The sequence below is a fragment of the Aspergillus karnatakaensis genome (genome assembly GCF_047715665.1).
Source record: "Aspergillus karnatakaensis strain CBS 102800 unplaced genomic scaffold BJY04scaffold_7, whole genome shotgun sequence".
Classification (NCBI taxonomy): domain Eukaryota; kingdom Fungi; phylum Ascomycota; class Eurotiomycetes; order Eurotiales; family Aspergillaceae; genus Aspergillus; species Aspergillus karnatakaensis.
Window position 1 is genome coordinate 627624 of NW_027395719.1, and position 16405 is coordinate 644028.

The window sequence follows — 16405 nt, forward strand, 5'->3', positions numbered from 1 at the left end:
AACTACAGCATGACCAATCGACTTGCTCAATCCCAAAAATAAACTTGTTTAGACGGTGGATCGAGGCGTTCTCTGATACGTTTTTTTTTTTTTTTATTTTTTTTTTTGCATTTTCTATTTCAGAGTTGTATATTTGCAGCGTTACAAGTTCTAGTTAGACTATAACCTTATGTCTCTATCCAGCATGGGGAATACAGAAAAGCTATGATAGTACGGTTTTTAATTGATCTCTCAAGACCGATTCGTGTCTGTTTCCAGGCGCTGTTCTGTGCTGTTACTGATGTATTAGCTTAGCTTTCTCTTCGGCCGTGCTACCCACACGCATCTAGGGAAAAGTGCCGCAAAACTGCTTGAGATTGTGTTTACAAGTTGGCAGAACCTACATGCAACAAGGAGCAAACATCGACTGCACCAAGTGCATGTCTTCTATTTTTTGTGTGGTCTGTATATAGATAGTTATACAGACACTTTGATCTATCTATATATGTCATGCCATTATACACATAAGACAAAGTAAGTCATTACAGCGACTTGGGTATATCGTTCCTCTTCAGCTTGAACATCAGGCCCATCCCTTCTTCAAGTTCCGTGCGTTCGATTCCCTCCAGTTGCGCCCAGAGCTGCGGGTACCGGTCCTTGGCCCATTTCTCGACTTTGTCTTTCCAGTATTGGAAGGGAATGCAGTTATAAAAGTATCCGATCCTGAGTACATGGTTAGACTTGCTGTCATGTTGGGGCTGAATGATATGAAAAGGGTGGGGACCTTACGAGGTTGCGGTTGGTGGGTAGCCGGTTGTTTCCTCCATAGCGTCCATGGCCTCTGTGGCGAGGGTGAACTCGCATTGTGCGGCTAGCGCTGCAACGTATTCTGTATACGTGTGGCGGTCAATGGGGATGCCGAGGTATTTGACCTTACTTATTAACTTCTGGGCCTCCAATGCGCCATTGTGGTGCTTTGCGCAGACTTTGAAGTAGAGAGAGATGGTACGTGGTGTGGGACCTTCATCTGATTGCAAAATGTCTCTGAAGATCTGCATGCTTTTCTCCGGTTTGTCGCAGACGGCATATGCGAACATGAGCCAGTTGAGAAGGCGGGTGTTGAGGTCGACTTCGGTGTCGAGTTTGAGCATGTTGTGGACGGATTCTAGGCGCTCGGAGTCTTGCGTGCGGGCGATGCCCTGGAAGCATCGCGCGTAGGTATCGGGTTTAGGGCGTTGCGAGAAATTCTGGGCTTGGCGCATGTGGCCGAAGACGAGAAATGCTTGATCGCTGCGGTTTCTGTCATAGAAGGAGATCATAATGGAGGTTCGCATTCTGACTCCGGTCTCCGGAAAGGCAAGCCGTAATAGTTCGTATACCACCCACGCGTGCTCGCTTTCCTGGCTGAGGTCGAGAATGAAGTCGGTCAATGAGTTCCGTATTTTGCTTCTGTCTTCTGAGTCGTAGGTCGCTATACGAGGACGAAGTAAATCGGAGGCACCCTCCCAGTCGTGTCGATAGAGAAGCATGTGCGTGATTGCGGCGAGTGTATCCGCTTCTAGGCGGATGTTCGACTCGAAGATTGGATCAAGGAGAAATGAGATGGCCTCAAAAACGGCGTCATCATGGCTAGACAAGGAAAGCATTTTAATAAGTTTGTTCATCAAAGGAAGATTCTCGGGTCCCGTCGTTTCAAGGCCGTCCATACTAGCGAGAAGCTTGAGCGCCACTCCAACATTACCAGCTTGGATATAGGACTCCAAACGCAGCAGAGTGGTCTGCGTATCAGGTATGATGCCCCATGCCGAGGCTAGATCCATAAATTGGGAGGCCAACTGAGGGCTATTGGCCGAGTTTGCATACTCGATCAGGTCATTCAAGCACGCGGTCGTGAACAACGCTTTAGCGTCAACATTCTTAACCGTCAGAAGTTCCAGGGTCTTGGAAACCTGCGACGCATCTTTCCCTTCGGCGGCCTGCCAAAGCAGCCGAACTCCAAGAGTTTCTGAGACAGGGCTGAGTAGAATGGAATGGAAAATAGGCTGGGCCCAAGCTGTATTAGTCTTGCGTATAGCGTACTTCAAAACAGCGATCTTGGTTGATAGGCTAGGCGTTTTACCACCGGACAGCGGGCATTCATAAACTGCCTTAACTGCATTCATATTATCACGTCCGATTAGATATTGAACCAGGTCTGCTTGCATAGCAGGATCGAACGGGACTCCATATCCATTTGACTTTTCAGCAATCCATTTGGCCTGGCGCCGCCTGTCGTCGCTCAACGCGAATCCTTTCATCACAGTTGCCCAAGGCGAAGGATCGGCCCCGCGCAGCTTGGACCAGAACCTCTCGACGGTCTCCCGGGCCTCGTCCGGATTGCCATTGAGCGCCTGGATTTCGATGTAGGCAAGAAGCGAGAATTGAGTAATTCGATCATAATCGGCCCCAACGTCCTCGCAAAGCGTATGGAAGACACGACGCGCAAGATCCCGCAATTCCGCACGCGCCCCGGTAAGGCATTTAGCCCTGGACAACACGTATAAAGCTTTGTCAAGGTTATCATCAGAGAAAACCCTTTGCCAGTCTTCCGGATCTAGTTTCTCTTCCTGAGATTGCAAGTGGTCCCAAGTCGTCGTGAGTAACTTGGCCTGTAGCTGGGAGATAACACCCGGTTCCTCCGCCCTGGCCTCGAAGTACGCCTGGAAAGCTTTCGCTAGCACGTCATCAGAAGGTCCCCGACTTTTATCTGCCCGCGAGTTCAACAAGTCCTTCATTGGCTTCAGTCCGATTTCAGATTGTAGTGTAGCGGGCGGCGGAGCAGCAGCTTTGGGATTGAAATTGAAAGCGAACAACCCGCGTCGCTGCACGTGAGACAGACTAGGTACTATCCGGCGGGGGCGATATACTCGAATGGTGTGTATGCATCGACTGCGACATTGGGATGATGGGAGCAGTTCACTGTTAAGTATTGCTCGAAAGACTTTCCGGGTGAGCTGCGACTGCATCTTAAGGAGCTCGTGGTTGCGCTGACGGAGGTGCGGCGGGCTGCTAGGAGAGTTTGGCGCGACCAGGGATGAACAGTGCCAGCTGTAGCAGCATGTAGGGAAGCCCTGTACTTCGGGAGTCAAAGGCAGTGCTTTATTCGACGGGGTGAGGAGTGTACTGTATCAATTGCGTTGCAGTGTGGACTCTTGGAGAGAACAACCCATCACGGATCTCCGAGCTTGAGCTCCCAAATTTCCCGGCAAGCATGCACGCAGTTCTTGGCACGCCGATGAATCTTCACTGGCAGCTGGCTTCACTTTTGGCTTCCCCGTTCATCCCATTCTTCAATCAACAACGCACCACAACATGTCGTCGAATATATTCTCTTTCTCCCCATTAAGGGGTCTTGTGTCGGCTACGCGATCAGCTTGTCGCTTGAAATCCTCCTCTAGCAAAGGTACACACAGTGCCTTGCAGAGTCTCATGACTAGTAGTTCGAGGGAACAATGTAAGCTCGTCTTTCCACCCTCGTCACTGATCCTATCCATCCGATTGTCCTACGAGATATATATATGCCTCGCAACTAACTCTGCTTCACCAGCCGCTATTACAAGACGTAACCGAGAGACTTTGCAGAATCGCAGTCAAATCATGGGAGACTATCGGGCGCAAGCAGAAAACCGAGCCATCTCGAAATTCCAAACTCGCGACTGGAAGTCTGGTGATGTTTATGCGCCGCATGATCTCAGTCCTACCGAGATGAAGAAGTGGAGCAAGCGCAAAGCCCCGACCAAGGATATTTTCGATGCTCAGGGGCTCAATCCCTTGGACCACTACAAAGTACGTCGTGATATTGTAACGAAGGAACAAGTCAAGGACATAGACTGACTTCTTTGTGTGCTGCTCAGAATTTTTCCGTGATGTCTTCATATATGACGCCGATGGGCCGTATAAGGCACAGGACTTCGACCGGCCTACGCGGCGTGAACCAAAGAAAAATGGCCAAGGCAATTCGAAGAGCCATTGGCATCGGGCTGATGCCCAGTGTACATCGTCACCCCGAGATTATAGCCGGGGTGATAGGGCCGGGTGCGTTTGACGGTTATTAAGGGCAGCAAAATGTCCTGCGTTTGGTTAGAAAACTTATACTTCGATCGGCACCTTTCTTGCCAATTTTGCTTATTCTTCTCTATCCCTGGTGTTATTTCGATGGGTGCTGGCGTCAACAGTGCGCAATGTACTATATCAACTATGTATGGGGTCTGGCCGTCAGACATGTAATATATCCAGACTAGATCATCCAAGAAACCATTAAATCCAAACAGGCTCCGGTTATCAGGGAATTGTTTGCAGGGTACGGAGTAGACCATTCAATACTTATGACATCGGCCAGGCACCGAGCGGGTAAACAGAGCACCTCCCCACCTCCAGCTTCCGTTATTTGTCTCCTGTTTCGCCTCACCTCAACTTATCTACTCATTTTCACACCGAATCACTACAGCCGGCTCAGTCATGGCAATCATAAACGGTCGTTTCTTCCATGAACAATGTCGATATATCGTTAGCTAATCCTGATCACAGAGTCGATCTGGGCAGCCAGCCCGACTACCACGAGGGGTCAACCCACTCAGCTCTCTTCCGATGCGAAGGGTGAACGCCTCGCTTACGCTGTAAGCACAACCATACGGGGAACATCTTAATGACTTAGAATGTGACGGTAATGACTGACTCGAGGTAATGCTATAAACAGTCGAATAAGTCCGTCTTCCTTCGTTCGATCGATGACCCCGCAATTGCACGACAGTACACCGAACATAAGGTCCAAACTACAGTCGCCCGATTTGCGCCGTCCGGTTTCTATGTTGCCAGTGGTGATGCCAGCGGTATAGTCAGAGTATGGGATTGTGTTGGCGAGGGACACACCAAGGGTGAATATAGCATTGTCAACGGTCGAATCAATGATCTTGCCTGGGACGGCGATTCGCAGCGCATCATCGCCGTCGGGGACGGAAAGCAAAGATATGGCCACTGCATCACATGGGACAGCGGTAATACTGTCGGCGAAATCCGCGGACATACCCAGCCTATCAATACTGTATCGATCCGCCAGCAGCGGCCACTCCGCGCTGCCGCTGCCGGTGACGATATGAACATGGTTTTCTACCACGGGGTACCCTTCAAATTTGACAGTGGTATTCGCGACAAGCATATCAACTACATCTACGGTGTCGGCTTCAGCCCCGATGGCTCCACATTGGTCAGCGTCGGTGCTGACAGGAAGATCTGGTTGTTTGACGGTAAGACAGGAGAGACTAAAGGCCAAATTGGCGAAGGTGAACATAAGGGGAGTATCTTTGCGGTATCCTGGTCGAAAGATTCGCGGAAATTCGTCACCGCCAGCGCCGACAAGACCGTCAAAATCTGGGACGTGGAGGCAGGCAAGGTCACTCAGAACTGGAACATTGGCGGGGAAGGAAACTCAAATGTGCTCGACCAGCAAGTGGGCGTTGTTTGGCCCCCTGGTAGAAGCGATAACTTGCTTATTAGCTTGTCGTTGAGTGGTGACCTTAATTATCTTGTTGAGGGTACAGCAGAACCGCGACAAGTCATCCAAGGACACCAGAAAAATATTACGTCTCTGACCACATTCGGATCGGGAAGCGGTGATGAGACGCTTTGGACAGGAAGCTTCGATGGAAGAGTTTGCAGCTGGAATGTTCCCACCGGAACCGCGGAGGAGATTGAAGGAGATCGCTCCGCATCCTACATCGCAGGCTTAGCACCTACACAAGAAGGCTCTGGGAGGATTTACAGTGTCTCTTGGGATGACACGATTCGATCAGTGGACGTTGGGGCCAAAACGTATACCGGCAGCTATTCCAAGCTCTCTGGCCAACCTAAAGGAGTCGCTGCTGGAAACGCAACCGTCCTAGTGGCAACTTCTGAGAGCATCGAGATCCATAAGGACGGCCAGAAAGTTGGTGACAGCAAAGTGAACTTCCCAATCACTGCTGTTGCAGCTCGGGGTAGCGTAGCAGCAATTGGAGGAGATGATTCGACTATCCAGATATCTAAGATTTCTGGCTCTACCCTTACACCAAAGCTGGACTTCAAAGCGTCGCGAAACGCCGTGTCTGCCCTAGCTTTCTCGCCAGATGGGTCCAGCCTAGCTGTTGGTGACTCGCGAGGCCGTGTTCTTGTGTATAAGGTTGCCGACGGTAGTCTTGTAAATGACCGCTGGACGGCGCACACGTCTCGTATCACCTCCATTGCGTGGAACGACAACGGCACACATCTTGTCAGTGGGGCTCTGGACACCAACATCTTCGTCTGGAGCTTGACGACTCCCGGAGATTGGCTGCAGGTGTCCAACGCTCACAAGGAGGGCGTCAACGGTGTGGCGTGGATTGCCAGTGGCTCCAAGATAGCCTCTGCTGGAGCGGATGCGGCAGTCAAGGTGTGGCAGGTTGAGGGGTTGAAATAGAGGAATAGAGAAAGAACATGGAAGTTTATTATAGCGGATACGTAGTATATATATGACATAACAGGGTGGTTATCCTGAGATCATATACGGTAGTATTGTACTCCGTAGTTGGCAGTAGGTAGGCACCAGGTATCCAGCAGAATCCGGGGTCAAATCCAATGTTTTGATTGGGCAGCGAGGAGCTTCAGTTCCAAGACCTTGAGGAAGACACTGCCGATCAAAGCTCCGACCACAGCTCCGATGTCGTCTCTGTCACTCCTTAATTTCTTGCATCACATAACATCTCTGCGTTTGCAGACCTCGAAGCACGTTTCATCCGGTCGGCGAAAATGAGATAACGATATGTCTGTGTCTGGGAGCTCGTCGACCAACTCCCATCGGTTTCTCCGCTCGCAGAAGGTGAGAAAGATCTCGTGCTGGCATGGTAGCCTGCGATCTGAAGTCAGCTGGCTAATAGTGAACGATACTTCAGCTGCGTCAAGCGACGTTTATTCTCCCGAAAACTGGCCAGCGCCTGAAAGGTCTCGTCCAACTACGAAATTCGCAATTCGACTCCGATGATCACATCGACGATGAAGAGCGGCGCGGGCTATTGTCTGATGAGTTGCCGCCCTCCCAGGAAGGTCTCGGTCTTTGGCTGAAAGGCAAATGCTGGCGACAATACCTCTCGCTGCGGCAGTTTGTCTCGTCCGAGTTGGGAGTGGGCGTCCTAAAATGCAGTCTTGCCTATCTACTCGGCTCTCTGGCCACCTTCGTGCCCGCGCTTGCGGCACTTCTCGGCCATCAGGATAGCAAGCATATGGTAGCCACAATTACGGTCTATTTCCACCCAGCTAGGTCGCAGGGCAGCATGTTCAAGGCACTGATATGTGCTTTCTTGGCCTTCGCATACACAGCTTTCGTTTCGATCACCAGTATGTGTGTCTCAATGTTTTTCCAGGATACATTGGACTTGCTTCCGCTCGGACACGCTATAGTCCTCATTGTGTTCTGTGGAGGTGGGCTTGGTTTCATCGGATGGACGAAGCAGAGACTGAGCGACCCTCTCGTGAACGTCGCATGCTCTTTGGCCTCACTTTCCACGATCAGCGTCTTGACCAAAGAAGGCGCAGTCCAAGCCGGAGATTTGTCGTTCGGAAAAATATCACAGGTTCTGAAAATGATCATAATGGGCGTCAGTGCTACTATGGCTGTCTCGTTTTTTGTATTTCCCATCTCGGCGCGGAAGAAGCTGCGGGCCAACCTCACCACTGCAACCGAATCCATGGCAACAATGCTGGCTCTTATCACAGAGAGCTTTCTAAGTGGCTCTGAGGAAGATCTTCAGGCTGCAGAATTCGTTGCTGCAGCTGCACAGCATAAGAAAGCTTACGGCCAACTTGATGCCCTTGTCAAAGAAGCTAAACTTGAACACTATGCGAGAGGCACAGAGAAGGAGTATAGGTTGGAGAAAAACCTTGTTCGCTGGGTGCAAGATATCACACATAACCTGGGAGGTCTGCGCAGCGCTGCCTCCTTGCAGTTTCAGCTACTCAGACAGACCAAGCTTGAGTCGTCACAAATACAAAGCTTCGGGTCATCCTATCACGGAATTGATTCTCACAGGCCTCTGAGTCCGTGGTCGCTGCCTGAGGAACGATCTTTCCTAGAGGCAATCGAGGAAAGGCCGGATGAGGAGGTATCGGAGCCCGACGTTCTTCGACCGGCCCTAAGCCGTAGGCAAACCTCAGAATCCGAAGCCGATATCGCTCTCCTTCCTGCTGATATTTTCGCCATCTTCATTGACCATTTAGGACCATCTATGGTAAGTGGTTCTTTGGGTTTATCTCGACGGGTGCTAATAGCCCACAGCGATCACTTGCCTTCACTTTAAAGGAGATATTCAAAGAGATACCCTTCACTCCAGCTCCGCATTACAAAGTCTCCATCGACAGCAGACTTCGTACTAGTCTTGACCGTGCGCTTGAGCTGTATCAAGAGTCACGAGTCGAAGCGTTGAAAACTATATACCGGCAGAAAGAAATCTTCAAGATCAAGAGTGTTGAAAGTGAAGCAGATCTGGAAGAGGTTGCAGCCAGTTGTGGGCATTTCAGTTTCTCGCTGCTTGAGTTTGGGGCGCAACTGAAGGATTTGCTCGTCATTCTTGACGAACTACAACTCGAGTCCGAAGAGCGACCCCGCGGAAGGTCCTGGAACTGGCTGAAGTTTTGGCGCAAAGGCAAATCCGAGCGTCGAAGAAGGTTTTCCGGTAAGGACCTTTCCGACAGCGCTCCTGGTGTTGTAGAGAAGAATTTGCTGATCAGGCGCAGATCAACCCTTGATCGAGTCAACCTCTTTGAGGGGTGTCATCGTTCCATCTTCTGCAACAAATAATTATTCAAACGCCCAAAATGGCGCATGTAAGCCCGAGAAAACTTCTGCAAAGGCAAGGCTTAGGTATCAGATGTGGAAATCCTTTAGCATTTTGAGGCGAGATGACATGAAGTTCGCGATCAAAGTCGGTACTGGTGCAGCACTTTATGCCCTGCCGTCTTTCATTGACGCGACGCGACCGTTCTACTCCCATTGGCGTGGTGAATGGGGCCTGCTTTCATACATGTTGGTCTGCTCAATGACCATCGGCTCCTCTAACACTACCGGATATGCTCGCTTTCTTGGCACATGTCTCGGTGCGGTTTGTGCCATTTTCTCTTGGTATGTTACTGCTGGCAATGCGTATGGTCTCGCTTTCTTAGGCTTGTTCATGGCAATCTGGACTGCCTACATCATCCTTGTCAAGCGTCAAGGCCCGATGGGCCGCTTTATCATGCTGACATACAATCTCTCCGTATTGTACGCATACTCGCTCACCCAGCAAGATGGTCAAGAAGATCAGGATGAGGGAGGAGATAGTCCTGTTATTAGTGAGATTACTCTGCACCGAGTTATGGCCGTCCTTTCTGGTTGCATTTGGGGTATTATCATCACGCGCCTTATATGGCCTATCAGTGCTCGGAAGAGATTGAAGCATGGCCTCGCCCTCTTATGGCTTCGAATGAGTCTGATATGGAAATCCGGCCCCCTGTCCGCAACTCATAATCTAAAACATCCAACGGAGTTTATGAGCGCCAGGGATAAACTTGAAGTTGAGCGCTTCCTCTCCCACTTGGAGTCTCTTCAAGTCTCAGCTCGGTCTGAGTTTCAACTCAAACAGGCGTTTCCAGATGCTGCTTACACCAACCTTCTTGCGCGCACACGGAGCATGGTCGATTCTTTTGTAGCTATGAACCTTGAGCTGGCCAAGAACATGACTGCATCAAAAGGTGAGATGGCCATACTTGACTACACGGTTCGAGAGAGACGACATTTGTCGTCTCGCATAAGCCACCTACTGTCCTGTAAGTTATCCTCAGAGTTCCACACGCCCCCTAACTGACTTGCATTGCACCCAAGTTATGGCGTCCTCGATGAAATTAGGCTATCCCATGAACGACAACCTGCCCAATGTTGAGCATGCGCGGGACCGACTTCTGGCTCGTCTCTTTCACTATCGCAAGGACCCAGGGGTCTCCCGGTTGTCAACGGACGAAGATTACTCCCTACTTTACGCATATGGTATGTAGAGTCGCATTATTCACCCCCGGTATAAGCTTTGACATTCTTGATAGTGCTGGTGACTGGGCAACTGTCGAAAGAGATCGAGGGCATATCAGAGGAAATCGGACGGCTCTTCGGGGTTCTCGACGAGGATGCTGTCAAACTGTATCCGTAAAATAGATAATTCAAGTAAATGTAATGTACAGTTTCAGCAGTCTTCACAAGCAAAATACCGAAATAGACCATGCAGGAGCGTTACCTGCCCATCTGAATGGAATTGGCGGGGAACGAAGTCAAGATCATGAATGAGCCCCAGAATTGTTTCGAACCTCCTTCCACCAACCATCTAAATTCGGCCATCAACCTGCACCACTCTCCACCGCGATTTCATCGATTTTTGTGTCCTTTCATCATCTGCTGTGTCTCTTCTGGCTATCTCCGCATTCTGGAATGCCTCCCCCTACATGAAGCTCTAATTGTCCGCCTCCCCGGCTTCGCGCAGCCCGTCGCGCCTCCGCGAGCCTCACATCCCCAACCATGCAGATCGACCCAGCGGCCTTGAGTCGAACCGACTCTGCATCCGCTGCGGTCTCTTCATCAAAGAATACGGCCCCCAGTGCTCCTACACAGAAGGCTACCAAAGCGCTGATATCGGTGCCGCGACTGGACCTAGAGCCTATCTACACGGAGCTGAAAGCTGCTATCGGCCACAAGTGGACTGAGTACAAAGAAGCCACCACGCTCTTCCTATTAGGTATACAATAACTGAAATAAGCTTCCCTGCAGCCCGGTCTTCGATACTTGTACTAACTCTCTTTGCTTCCCTTCGGTAGGGCAATTAAACCAAGATGAACTCACAGCGCGCATCGATCAGATCATATGCGCCGACCAGAAAATCGAACACCTTCATAATAATTTCGTCTGCGCGATTATTGGGAACCTCACAAGGGATTTGCCCGACCATGGAGTTGCAAGTTGGGTATCCGCGAACGACAAGCCGTCCGTGGTTTCGAAACCGACTTCTGGAGATGCCGCGGAGCAGCGACTGAAGACGGAGATCATGCAATTGCCTCCAAGAGATCGCCGACGGATTAAAGCCATTCCAGAGGTATGCTATGAATGTCCCCTGGCTGCGTTGCATGCGCATGGATTCGGTTGTCTAACAATGTGTTCCTGTCCAGCGCGACCCCCATGAGACGGTACGCAATGAATTAGAGCAATACCGGCTAGCTAAGCAGATCAAACTGCCAAGTCAGGTTCCTGCCAGCGCCGGCGGCCTGAATATGACGAGTAAGTGTTTTTTTACATATAATTAGTGTCGTGAGCCGAGACTAATCGGTCTCCTTTCCGCATAGATTGGGAACTGGAAGTTCGAAAACGATACGCACAGCCGCTTGCGTCAGAAACCGGTGAATTTCCCGATACGGAATCAATACATGCGCGGATGACTCCTATATGCTATGAAGAATCAGTCGTCAATGGCGCTGGTGTCGCCTGCGCCGAGTTCATGGCAATAGCAACAGAAACCTTCGTAAAGGAGGTGCTTTCGGTTGTGTTCTCTCGGACGAGATCGAATGGACCTTCTGGCACTATCAACGGTATGATGAAGCGGTCATACAAGCAACAACTTGAGCGGGAAGAGTTGGCTTTCACTCGTGGTGAGATCGCCAAAGACGGCGCCACAGGACTTCTTCCCGTTGAGGCCCGTGAAGCAAGTACCCGCAGCTCCCTTGGGGTCAGAGACCTCCGGCTATCGCTAGAGCTTGGGACTGGGGTCCTAAGCCATATGCCATTGCTCATCGACCACATAATGGGAGGCTATCTCGAGGACGAATTAGAAGCCGACAAACAAGATCGCTTTGAGGTAGACGACACGAAACCAACGAACGGTGTAGATGAGATGGATCTGGATGAAGCAGATCTTGGCTGGGAAGGAGCCACGCTCGGCGACCATGATCAACTCGGGGCTCTATTAGACGAATGCCTTTCAATGGCTTCATGACCGACATGTGATTTGTCCTTACCTTTTGCGGAGATATTTGATCATCCCAGTTCCCTGTCACATTTTATTTCCTTACATTCTGCCCGGCTTCGGTCTAAAAAGCCATCATCTGCAGCATCTCGGTCTGGGTAAAGGCAAAAAGGCGTCCTAGGAGTATCGGCGGGAACCCACATATGGTGTGGCCTCCTCATTTATTGCATCTTTTTTCTTCTCTGGCCCGGAGTTCTTACCACGTGTAATACTCCATTTCTACTCGTTCAGTGTTGCTTCCTACCTGTCTCATCTTGTTCGTTCGTTGACGAATATAAGATGACCTGATACAGCCACCAGCATCGTCCCAGCTCCCTTCAGGAATGTGCCAGCGCGTCGCACGCAAGAGAGTTCGTCCGTGGTGTGCAGCGCTTACTCGATACCCACAGGTTGATTGGTTATAATTTTCCTTTTTCAATCTGACTATGGCTTCCACCGGTTTTTAGGGAGAAGATCCACACTACAGCAGCAGCAGGATCTGGCTCGATTGATGGCTGTCAGACCTCCTATCTACTGCTTGCTGTTGGTTCTCCGAAGAGCATTGTTTGATTTTATATATAGGAGCGGCGGACCGATGCGTTGTTTTCTTTCTTTTCCAGCTACGACTGGCTGTCGTGTATAGTTAGCAAGTTTTGCATGGGGCTTCGGGATGATATACCTACTTGATCGAGTGAGACTAGCTTATGAATCCATATCACACCATACGATGTATTCTCATGAATGAAGCTGTACGTAGCGCGGGATGTTGGACTACCACATTGCAGGACGGAGGTTCATTTATGTTGACTGCCCTGCCTGACCTTGTGCCCTGACAATACCTGATTGAGGCTACATCGAGAAAACTAAGCAGAGGGAAATTCAACTTCACAGATCAATTCAACTGAAATCGAGATATCAACGTTCATTCAAACCTCGTAGAACCCCATCCCAAACGCCCAAGCCGTATTATGACATGCTCTAGTAAAGATACTATACAACAAACGCAATCAAGCATCAAGTATTAAGGCCCATTTTTCATTGGACGAGACTGTCAGCAACTAGCTTGAGAACCTCCTCAGTCGACTTATATGCGTTGGCGGGCTCTTTGGCGATCGATTGCCAGACTTCGCCGTGTTTCGGCTCGGAAAGGATACATTTCGATACGACGTCGGCGCGTTTGTCCTGTGGTTAGACTGTTAAACAAATCCTTCTTAGACTTCCGTGGAGATAATTGGGAACTTACGTCTGTGCCATGCTGCAGTAGAAATTTGTAGTACCAGGCCCAGGCGTCACCTAGGTCACTGTTGGACACGATAGCTTTTTCGAACCAAGTCATCGCCTTCTCGAGTCGTCGTTCTCCCCAGAAGATTCGCGCTACCGTGATAAAGAGAATGGGGTCGCTGTCTACTTTCTTGATAGCTTCCAGGCTCCGAGCCTTACGTTGTGCGCGGGGTTCAAGGTACCAGATGCTTTCACTCCAGAGCAGACCAGACGAAGGGACTTCCTGTAGTGCTCTTGCCATCAGCACCTTGGCTTGAGGGATGTTGTTGGCGCGCCGCTCGACTCGAACACTCTCAGTCCAGAGCTCGGGGCTGTTTGGCACTGCTAGGCGGGCCCTATCAAGAACCGACCGCGCCCTCACCACTGCACCGGCCTTTTCTTCCAATCTGGCGGCCAGTAACCAGAGCGGAACTGATTTGGGGCAGGCTCGGGTACCCGTTCCGTAGGCTTCGCGAGCTTGAGGAAACTTATTCTGAGACTCGTATATTTGGCCCTTCATCATCCAAAGTTTATCGGCCTTTGGAAATTGTTGCAGACCTTGATTGGCCAAGTCCAGGGCATCGTCGATGTTACCGAGTTGGCGTTCAAAAGCTACGCTCTTGATCCATACCCGGTCTGTTCCTGCTTCACGTCGTGCTGTTGAAAGAAGCTCCCGAGCCTGGTCTGTCTGCTGCGCGTCCGCTTCCAACTTAACAGCGGCAAGCCAGATATCCTCGTTATTCGGGTTTTGGCTGAACGCACGACCAAGCACTCGTCTCGCATCGTCAATCTCGCCAGACTGCCATTTCTCCTTCGCAAGTTGCAGCCAAAGTTCTTCGCTCTGGGGGCAAGCTTCCACTGCCTTCTCAAGAACCTGCCACAACGCCTCCTTGGTGCCATGGTTGCGCTCAAGATCCGCAGCTGCAACCCAGATTGATTTACGGTTGACGAAAACACGCAATGCATATGCATATATGGCCCTTGCTGTCTCATATTTCCCCCTTGCGATACTTGTTTTCGCATCATCCATCCAGATATCTTTGCGGTCGTCGTCCTCATCCAGGCCCCATCCGAGCGTCTCTCGAATGATAGCGCCGCACGTGAGAACGGCTCCTTCCTCTTCACACTTCTCGGCTTCTGCTATCCATTCTTCTCGTTTGAGCATGGCATTCTCTCGTGCTAAAGACTGAATAGCACGCTTCATCACGTTCACTTTACTAAATGTTCCCATTTGCTCTTGTAACCGAGACGCGGCTATCCAAATTTCATGGCTTGTGGTGACGGCTTTTCGCGCAGCGTTCAGCACTTTCTGAGCGTTTTCAGGAGTTTCCAGACGTGCGAGTGCCAACCATAACTCGACGGAGAGGGGAATCATTTCTACTGCTTTGGCAAGCAGAAGGCGCGCGTCTGCAGGATCCTCCTCTAGGTTGACAGCTTCCTTCCAAATCGTGACAGACTGAGGGATATGAAGAATAGCCTGTCTTAGCACATTCTTCTTTGCCCGCGGCTCTGTTTCTAGTCTCATGGCTTCGATCCAAAGTCGGGTTGATCGATCGTTGTTTTTGATAGCGTTGGCAGCAATAACTTTGGCGTTGTGACCTTCGTTGAGTCGAATGTTTTCAAGCCATGCATCCTCGCTCTTTGGAGAAAGCTCACAGCCTTTAGCAATAACGTTTCGAGCAGTCACAATCCGGCCCGCAAGTTCCTCTAAACGCGCAAGCGCAATCCAGCCAGGAGCATGCTTGGGATTCGTCCTTGTTACCGACTCTAGCAAAACGCGCACTCGCTTGACGTCCCCAACTTCAAGTTCACCGGCTTTAAGCTCCGATTGCGTCAGACTGGTTAGGTAGCCTTTTGGATCGATGCTGGTGGCACTTCCGGACCCAGGGTTTCCTGAAGATCCCATGGCTGCTTGATCAAGTCTGACCTGTAAAACTTTATCACGAGCAGCACTAATGTTGGCGAAATTAGTTATCATCCCATCCACACTGTCTGCTGTCCCAGCATCCGCTTGCGATCCATCGTCGGCAACAGTAGTTTCAAACTGAGCGGAGTCCCTTGCATTCGCGAGTACACTGTCAGGCACAGCGTAAAAGCGCTGCTGCATACGTAGATTCTGCTTCGTTCGCCGATTTTTCCCAGTAAGATCGCCTACCTCGGGGAGGTTCGCCCATTCATCTTCGGATACGGAGGCGAGGGATCGTTTCAGGTCGACGAATTGTTGTTGTATTTTCGGATTCTTTCGTTCATACTCTTCTCGTTCCTGGATTTCTCGAGCTTCCCTAGAGGTGGCAACGGTATAAAGTCGGTCATCTGTCCGGAAAACGGGGGTGAACCCGATGAACAAATAATTTCAGAATGGGTAAAGGTGATATACTACTAACCTTCTCACTTTCCGACGTCTATCCATCTTCTCATCCACCTCTCTGTATATGCGATCTGCTTCGTCATCTTCCTGATCGAACTGCCCGTAGGCAAAAAGTCCCACTTCATTATCGGGGTCCTGGAAGCGGTCGTCCTCTTCTTCTTCTACTGGTTTCTCTTCTCCTTTGCCCTTTTCTCGTGATGCGCCGTACGCGGTCGGCGGCGCAGCTCCCAGCAGTTGCGCCCTCTTCGCGAGGGCGGCCTGGATCTGCTCGGGCGTCGGGCCTTCTCGAGCAGGACCTAAATCCGAGCGGGTTGTAAAGCCGGTCGCACCTCGACCTAGGCCAGCAACATAGTTCTCGGGTGCAGGTTGACTGAGGAAGTCCTTTCGTCCAGACGCCATTGTGGCGAGGCTCTGAGGAAAGTAATTAAGACAATCTAAAGTTGCGTAAATGGCGAAGCTTTACCATAGTAGTTTAGTAGTAGCCTGGAAAAGCGACGGTCGTAAAAGCATAATTCCGTTCCGGTAATCTGATCGCGTTGATAATAATGCCTGGGGCATCAACTTCGAACAATCTACTACTACTTCAACTGCTTCATAGTCGTACAATCATCCATTCACTGTTTTGTTCAGAGCTACACCTCACCAAAGGCTATGGTCCACCTCCCCCACGTCAGATAGACAGCTTCATTCTCAACCTTTTGGCAAACGCATGTATAAGCAAGCCGGAAAGTAATCATAGAGG

At 50.4% G+C, this 16405-nt stretch overlaps 4 protein-coding genes across 4 annotated transcripts; 2 read left to right on the top strand and 2 right to left on the bottom strand.

Annotated features, from left to right (window-relative positions):
• Positions 1–503: 503 nt before the first annotated feature.
• Positions 504–2984, bottom strand: BJY04DRAFT_231867 (putative mitochondrial respiratory complex I chaperone (Cia84); the record flags this gene model as incomplete). The annotated part of the gene is made up of 2 exons (XM_073719641.1): positions 504–702; positions 769–2984. The coding sequence occupies 2 exons, from the start codon at positions 2982–2984 to the stop codon at positions 522–524; spliced, it is 2397 nt and encodes a 798-aa protein (XP_073575177.1). The 3' UTR covers positions 504–521.
• Positions 2985–3308: 324 nt separating this feature from the next.
• On the top strand, positions 3309–4305 carry BJY04DRAFT_180755 (mitochondrial 37S ribosomal protein bS18m). Its single transcript, XM_073710109.1, has 3 exons — positions 3309–3472; positions 3566–3804; positions 3873–4305. The coding sequence occupies exons 1-3, from the start codon at positions 3331–3333 to the stop codon at positions 4071–4073; spliced, it is 582 nt and encodes a 193-aa protein (XP_073575178.1). The 5' UTR covers positions 3309–3330; the 3' UTR covers positions 4074–4305.
• A 199-nt stretch (positions 4306–4504) lies between these two features.
• BJY04DRAFT_205506 (transcriptional regulator of RNA polII, SAGA, subunit-domain-containing protein) lies at positions 4505–12026 on the top strand (the record flags this gene model as incomplete). Its single annotated transcript, XM_073713604.1, has 11 exons — positions 4505–4524; positions 4580–4634; positions 4715–6421; positions 6921–8252; positions 8324–8728; positions 8853–9825; positions 9881–10042; positions 10527–10778; positions 10858–11132; positions 11206–11314; positions 11380–12026. The coding sequence occupies 11 exons, from the start codon at positions 4505–4507 to the stop codon at positions 12024–12026; spliced, it is 5937 nt and encodes a 1978-aa protein (XP_073575179.1).
• A 1044-nt stretch (positions 12027–13070) lies between these two features.
• On the bottom strand, positions 13071–16062 carry BJY04DRAFT_214695 (U4/U6-U5 snRNP complex subunit PRP6; the record flags this gene model as incomplete). The annotated part of the gene is made up of 3 exons (XM_073715280.1): positions 13071–13217; positions 13279–15577; positions 15680–16062. The coding sequence occupies 3 exons, from the start codon at positions 16060–16062 to the stop codon at positions 13071–13073; spliced, it is 2829 nt and encodes a 942-aa protein (XP_073575180.1).
• Between the last annotated feature and the right edge of the window lie 343 nt (positions 16063–16405).

Excerpts from the sequence above, each read along its gene's own strand:
- BJY04DRAFT_180755 (XM_073710109.1), top strand. The coding sequence starts at position 3,331 with ATGTCGTCGAATATATTCTCTTTCTCCCCATTAAGGGGTCTTGTGTCG. Across the intron at positions 3,473-3,565 it reads TAGTAGTTCGAGGGAACAAT|CCGCTATTACAAGACGTAAC; the intron begins GTAAGCTCGTCT and ends CTGCTTCACCAG. Across the intron at positions 3,805-3,872 it reads ATCCCTTGGACCACTACAAA|AATTTTTCCGTGATGTCTTC; the intron begins GTACGTCGTGAT and ends TGTGCTGCTCAG.